Source organism: Chelonia mydas, chromosome 9 (assembly GCF_015237465.2).
Source record: "Chelonia mydas isolate rCheMyd1 chromosome 9, rCheMyd1.pri.v2, whole genome shotgun sequence".
In the NCBI taxonomy this organism is placed as follows: domain Eukaryota; kingdom Metazoa; phylum Chordata; order Testudines; family Cheloniidae; genus Chelonia; species Chelonia mydas.
The window spans coordinates 74689065-74695299 of NC_057855.1; the positions used below are offsets into that span (position 1 = coordinate 74689065).

Consider the following 6235-nt stretch of genomic DNA (forward strand, 5'->3'; position numbering starts at 1 on the left):
AATTCTGGTTTTTCTTGTATCTGATCAGAGCGCTGTGGTTTTTTCAGAACTAGCATTCTGTCACCTTGTTATCAGGTTAGCTGACTATACACTCTTCTCTTTCCTTAACGTTTCCCTGTGATTGTTCTAACAAAGTTGGTTCCTGCAGTTTCTGTATAGCAGTGAAGTGTGCCGCCCACTGTTGGCATGCAATCTAACCTAGCCGGTATTAGTTAGCCATGTGATGCAGAGTAAACTCTGGGTAAGCCTATTGCCTTGGTCAATATTTGCTCTAGCTCTGGGAGGGAAGATTTTAACAGCTCCACTGACGCAAAAGATCCTAACTCTCTCTGACTTCTTTACAGAGTTGATGTGTGCATTTTGTGTCCCTCTGCCACAGATGTTGCCAGCAGCTGGAGCTGAAGATGAAGGACAGGCTGGAGGAATTGAGGATCCGAGTTAATGAAGATGAGGACTCTTTGGATACTGATGATACTCTCTCATTTGATAACCCGGTTTTCAAGGAGGATGAGACCAATCCCATAAACAAGATATTCCAGGAAGTGTCGGATCTCTCACTGGGCCTGAGTAAACTGGAGGAGTTATCGGAGAGCATCCACAAGAAGCAGCAGCAGGTGCTGTGCTGCACCACCGAGGAGAGCGTTTATGAAGAAAAGAAAGAGCTAAGTAACATTAAAGCCTCCTTCACTAGTCAGGCTAAAGTCATCCAGCCTCAGCTCTATGGGATTCAAGACACACTGGCCCGAGACAGCAAACAGTGGCTGGCAGGATACCGCATCCACCAGAGCCAGCTCTCTGTCCTAATCAGCCGGTACCGAGACATCATCACTCACCATTATGCCAAGGAGATGGAGTACGTGGAGAAGCTGAAGGAGCAGATCATGAGGCAAACCGAGCTGGCGGGCTTGAGCCTATGTGAAGAGGACATTAATCACCTAGTGGAAAGCCCTGTTGCTCCTCAGATTGTGGGCCAGGACCTGGAAGTGCTCAAGGCCAAGCAGCACTTGGCCATGGCCCAAGTACGCCACCGACAACTGTTGGATCTAGAGGTCCAGATCAGTGAGCTGCACTCGCTTTTCCTGCACTTGGAGGTGCTGGTTTCGGAGCAGCACGAGGTCATCAACAACATTGAGTACAACGTCCTGCATACGCTTGATTACGTGTCCCAGTCCAACGAGGAGGTGAAGAAAGCCCTGAAGTACGAGCGCCAGTCGCGGATCTCGGCAGCACTGTCAGCGGTGCTGGGCCTCTGTGCCTGTTGCACGTGCTTATCATGCGTAGCCAGCACAGTGTAGTGAGACGGACATGGACTCTGCAAGGGAAGGGGATGGCTACTTACATGCAGCTTGGCAGCAGCACGGCTCTTTGAGGGCAGTAAGTGTGGATTAACCCCACAGACTCATTGGAAGGGAGTCTCCCATGATTTGGATGGATTTGAAGGCAGGTTTTATTGTGTCTTTCATATGAGGAAGGATTTTACTGAGTGTTTTGTTAGGACACTGGCAATCAAGCTCATGTTTCCACTGTTCTTTGCTGATGGCATGTTCTATCTTCAACAGTGTCCTTAAAACATTTAATATATGTTAATAAGAAAGGCATATTTGAGTTTCTGATCAAATATAACTTTTTTTTTAAATACAACTTTGCATAAAAAAGCCCCTGCTAAAACTTGCATTGTATCATCGGTCATTATAAAGCACACAAAGAAACACAACAGCTGTTTCCCAGGTTGATTATAATGCTCCTCCACCCAGGTTTAAAACCTTAATCTCTGCACTTTGTCAAGTTTTTATTACTTGGATTTTAATATGGGATTGACTCAGTGTTTGTCGTGTTTTGTTGTAAAACAAACAAGTGTTTAGAATTGCAAAATGCTTCCAGTCCTGGTGCCATCGCTCTCCCAGTGGCTGCAAATACCTACAGTATGAATGAAGTGTGTTGATGTTTACGTAAGTAGTTTTTCTTTCAAACTCCTGTTATAGGGCTGTGCTTTCCTTCACATGTATGTGTGTGGGTTTTTAATCCTTTGCAATTCCGTTTTTGTAGTTTTCTGGTGGAGCTGCCATCAGGCACAATTTCAGATTTGGTTCTTTCATTTGATTCACTTTCTGTTTCCATGAAACTTTCAAGATTAAAAGAACCAAAACCAGCTGTTATTATGTTACCAGTAATTTTGCAATTGTCCATTTAGTGCTCACTGACCATTCAGGCTACCAATATTACAGCTCAAAATTCAAGTTTTATGTACCTATTGATTCAGTGTAGTGCAAAAGTAATGCATGTGAGCGCGTTGGCAAAAACTCTCAAGGCTATTTTCCTAAGGATCTGATCTAATCTAATCTAGTCATCTTCATAAGAATGCAGTCTAATGTTATTAGAGAGAGACAAGAGGTATGTCTTCACTACCAACGTTAAAGCGCTGATGCGGGTGTAGTCACTGCACCAGCGGTGGGAGAGAGCTCTCTCAGTGCTGTAAACCCGCCCCCGAGGGGAGTAGCTACCAGTGCTGGGAATGTGGCACCCAGCGCTGGTGCACTATCTACATTGCCATTTTAGAGTGCTGAAATTTGCATCGCTCAGGGGGGTGTTTTTTCACACCCCTAAGTGAGAAAGTTTCAGCGCTGTAAAGTGGTAGTGTAGACAAGGCCAAGGTGGGTGAGGTAATATCTTTTATTGGACCAACTTCTGTGGGTGAGAGAGACCAGCTTTTGAGCTTACACAGAGCTCTTTTTCAACTCTGGGAAAGGTACTCAGAGTATCACAGCTAAAGAGACGGCGGAACAGATTGTTTAGTATAAGTAGTTGTTTTTTTCTGCCCTTCTCCCCCCATGACTGGAGGGGTATTAATGGGCCATTTCACCTTGAATGGTCCCTTGAAATATGTGTTAACTACTTATGCTAAACAAGCTGTTCCACTTTCTATGTAGCTGTTTTCCACTGAATGCATCCGATGAAGTGAGCTGTAGCTCACGAAAACTTATGCTCAAATAAATTGGTTAGTCTCTAAGGTGCCACAAGGACTCCTGTTCTTTTTGCGGATACAGACTAACACGGCTGCTACTCTGAAACCTATGTAGCTGTGACACTCTTTCCCAGACCTGCAGGAGAGCTCTTTGTGAGCTCAAAAACTTCTCTCCTACCAACAGAAGGAGAGATAGATAGATATTACCTCACCTACCATGCCTTTCTCATATCCTGGGACCAACATGGCCACAACAACACTGCTTACAGTCTGTTATAACATTCTAAGGGGAGTTTATATGCAATAAATCAGTTTTCAAAGGAATAACTGAATTATGTGGTGATGTCTTAATTGAAAATATATGTTGTCAGAAGCCACATAGGCAAAGTTGATGTGAACAGCATATGTATCTGAAACTCTAACGATAGTTTTCCATAAACACTGCACATGTAAATAATATAATGGGGATTTTTGATGGACTGTCTAAATAGTGACATTTCAGTAAAATAGGGGCCACTTAAAGATTCTCAGGAATTTTTGGAGGAACATCCATTTATGTATTGGGCATTTTCTTGTGTTGTATCTAGACTAACTCTCCCATCTTTGAGATGATATTCTCTTGTATTAGCCCTAATAAAAACATTGCTGTGATATTCTTGTGGATCGATAAATTATTTCTTGGAAAGCAGTTACTTCAAAATTTATGAAGAGTTGAAATTAATTTGATTGAGGTTTGGATTTATGGTGTATTCCCTGGTATTAGATTTTTCTGAATCTATGCATAGAACATTTGGCTTCTAAACAAGTGAGAAATTGTGTCACTTTTATCTCTCTACAGCTATTTGTTATAGTGAGCTAAACAACAACCCCCATTTTATTTGGTCTTATGAGAAGAAATTCAGTTGAGAGAACTGTGGACAAGCTGCTTTGCATGCCCGATTAGTGCTTTCAGCTCCCACTGACTTCTTAACAGTATTGGAAATACATTCAACAAATGCATTTCAACTTCCATCTTACATTGGGTTCCTATCAAATTTTGAATCTAGTTATTGAATCCAGGAGGTAATTAAGTTGGTTGCTTTTATAAGTCAAAATATGATTAGCCCTATATTAGGTCTGTTTATGATGGGGGAATGTGAGGTGGGAGAAAAGAGGTTATCTGATATCACTCAGTGTGGGTGGAAGACTTTATGAATCTTCTCTCTATCTCCTGCTGCATGGCTCTGTTTAGATTGTTCTGAGTGTCTAGCCATCAGATTAATACTTCTCCACCCCATTCCATCTTCAAATACTTCTCATTGTTAGAAGTTTTTCATCCATTTCACAGAGGGATCAGCTGGACCCAGGGCAGACTTTCTAGTTCCACTGTTGTGCGTCAGACCAGGAAGGAGACAGTATGTTGACTTTTCTGGATGAGTTTCATCTAGTGTCACAAATGGAGGTTTTTTAATGTGTTAGTGGGGAGGGTCCATTGAACTACCTGGCATATGGATCCAAGCTGGAAGTTAATGTGGAGTGCTCGAGGCCATTTTTAATGGGATTTGGTACTGAAGGCAAGTTGTAAGATGATGCCTTTACAGTTGTAATCTGAAGAGTGACTTTTAAAATGGGATTCCATGACTGTTGTCTATTGGTGACTCCAGAACAAATCTGTTCAATTTACAACCACACAGATTTTTTTTTTTTAATTTTCCACCCAGCAGACTCACCCTGGGACTTGTAGTCAAGCTGCGTTCTTTCTGGCTTGTGAATCCTCACCAGTAATAGATATTCCAAAGTTAGAATGTGAGAAAACAGTTCTGTTGCTGATGTGAGTCCAAATAGAATCTAAATTGTTCTCTCACAGCTGTGTTGTCTCTGTAGTATCCCAGGAGTTAAGAGAGAGAAACCCACAATCAAACGAACAAAACCCAGGAACACCCAACAAAACTTCTCTTTGTCACCAAGAGAACTGTAAACGTACACATGGTGCAGATATTTGGATTACGAAGCTGCCATTTTTACACAATCACTCTTCTGACTATAACCACACTTTGGGCATACTGTGGACCTGATCTTGCTGAAGAAAAAACATTCTAATGACTTCACCACTTATTTCTGCTCCCTCCCTCAGTCTCTATTCTTCCTTTTTTAGCAGAAGGTTATTGAGAATGTGGTGGGTGGGGTGGATGGGGTCACATTATAGTGTTTGTTTTTCCTCCCTTTTGGAACGATACCAGTGGGCTATGATGGGCGATTGCTCATCTTCCCAAGAAGGTCTCTGCTGTGAGTTCCCACAGCATTCCACTATCACTCCTCTTATTGAATGTGCATATGAGGCTGCTAAAGAGGATTGGGAGGCAGTTTGACAGGGCCATCAATATACTAAAGATATTGCTCTATGCCTCAGTATTTCATGCTGAATGAAGGAGTTGCTGTTTCTTTGATTTGCTGGTATCTGGCCAAGATAGGAACCTGGATGAAATCCAGCTAGCATAGGCTCAGTCCAGATAAGTCTGAGTTGATGCTGTTTGTTGCCAGGAGTTGTGCTCTCCAACTGCGGCCAAAGTGATATCTCATTGAATTGATTTCTGCTTTTCGGTCCCTTGGTAGCAGAGATGATTGAAAAGTGGGTTTTCCTTCTTTGGCCAATCTGAGAATTGGTGACATTTCATCTCAGACACAGCCCTAGACACAGTTTTCCAAATCTTTGTCAAATCCAGGTTAGGCTACTACAAATGGCTCTACAGCATATATCATCATAAACTGCTCAGAAGGCATATAGCCACTTTTGCACTAATTAGCTTGCAAGTAGGATAATAATAATGAAAAGCACTGTATGAAGGATGAAGGATGTCAATATCCTTATCCCCATTTTACAGATGGGGAAACTGAACCACAAAGAAGTTACAGTGTCTTGCCCAAGGTCACCCAACAGGTCAGGGGCAGAGCTGGGAATAGATCAGAGATCTTCTGAGTCCCAGTCCAGTGCTCTGTCTGCTAGGCCACACTGCCAAAAGCACATTCTATCATTGCTCTGTACTCTTTGCACTTGTTCCCAATTCACTTCTGGGTGCCATATAAGGTGGCATTTAATAATTTATAAATACTTAAAGGGTCAAGATCCTGGCAATCTTAGAGGAAGTCCCTCCTGCATTGCAATAGCTGGGATCAGTAGGAATAGTTCAGCAGTTGATCCCCAGCATGGAAATTGTGAGGGCTAGTACTAGAGCACTCTTTGGATGGGAGGCTCTACTATGGAATTTATTCCTATTGGCCGACTATCACGAGTGA

At 42.5% G+C, this 6235-nt stretch overlaps 1 protein-coding gene across 1 annotated transcript; it reads left to right on the forward strand.

Moving 5' to 3' along the window:
• Positions 1-331: 331 nt before the first annotated feature.
• On the forward strand, positions 332-3613 carry LOC102931062 (syntaxin-3). The gene has a single exon (XM_043522943.1). The coding sequence runs from the start codon at positions 405-407 to the stop codon at positions 1293-1295; it is 891 nt and encodes a 296-aa protein (XP_043378878.1). The 5' UTR covers positions 332-404; the 3' UTR covers positions 1296-3613.
• The last annotated feature ends 2622 nt before the right edge of the window (positions 3614-6235 follow it).

Coding starts and splice junctions, on each gene's coding strand:
- LOC102931062 (XM_043522943.1), top strand. CDS start 405: ATGAAGGACAGGCTGGAGGAATTGAGGATCCGAGTTAATGAAGATGAG.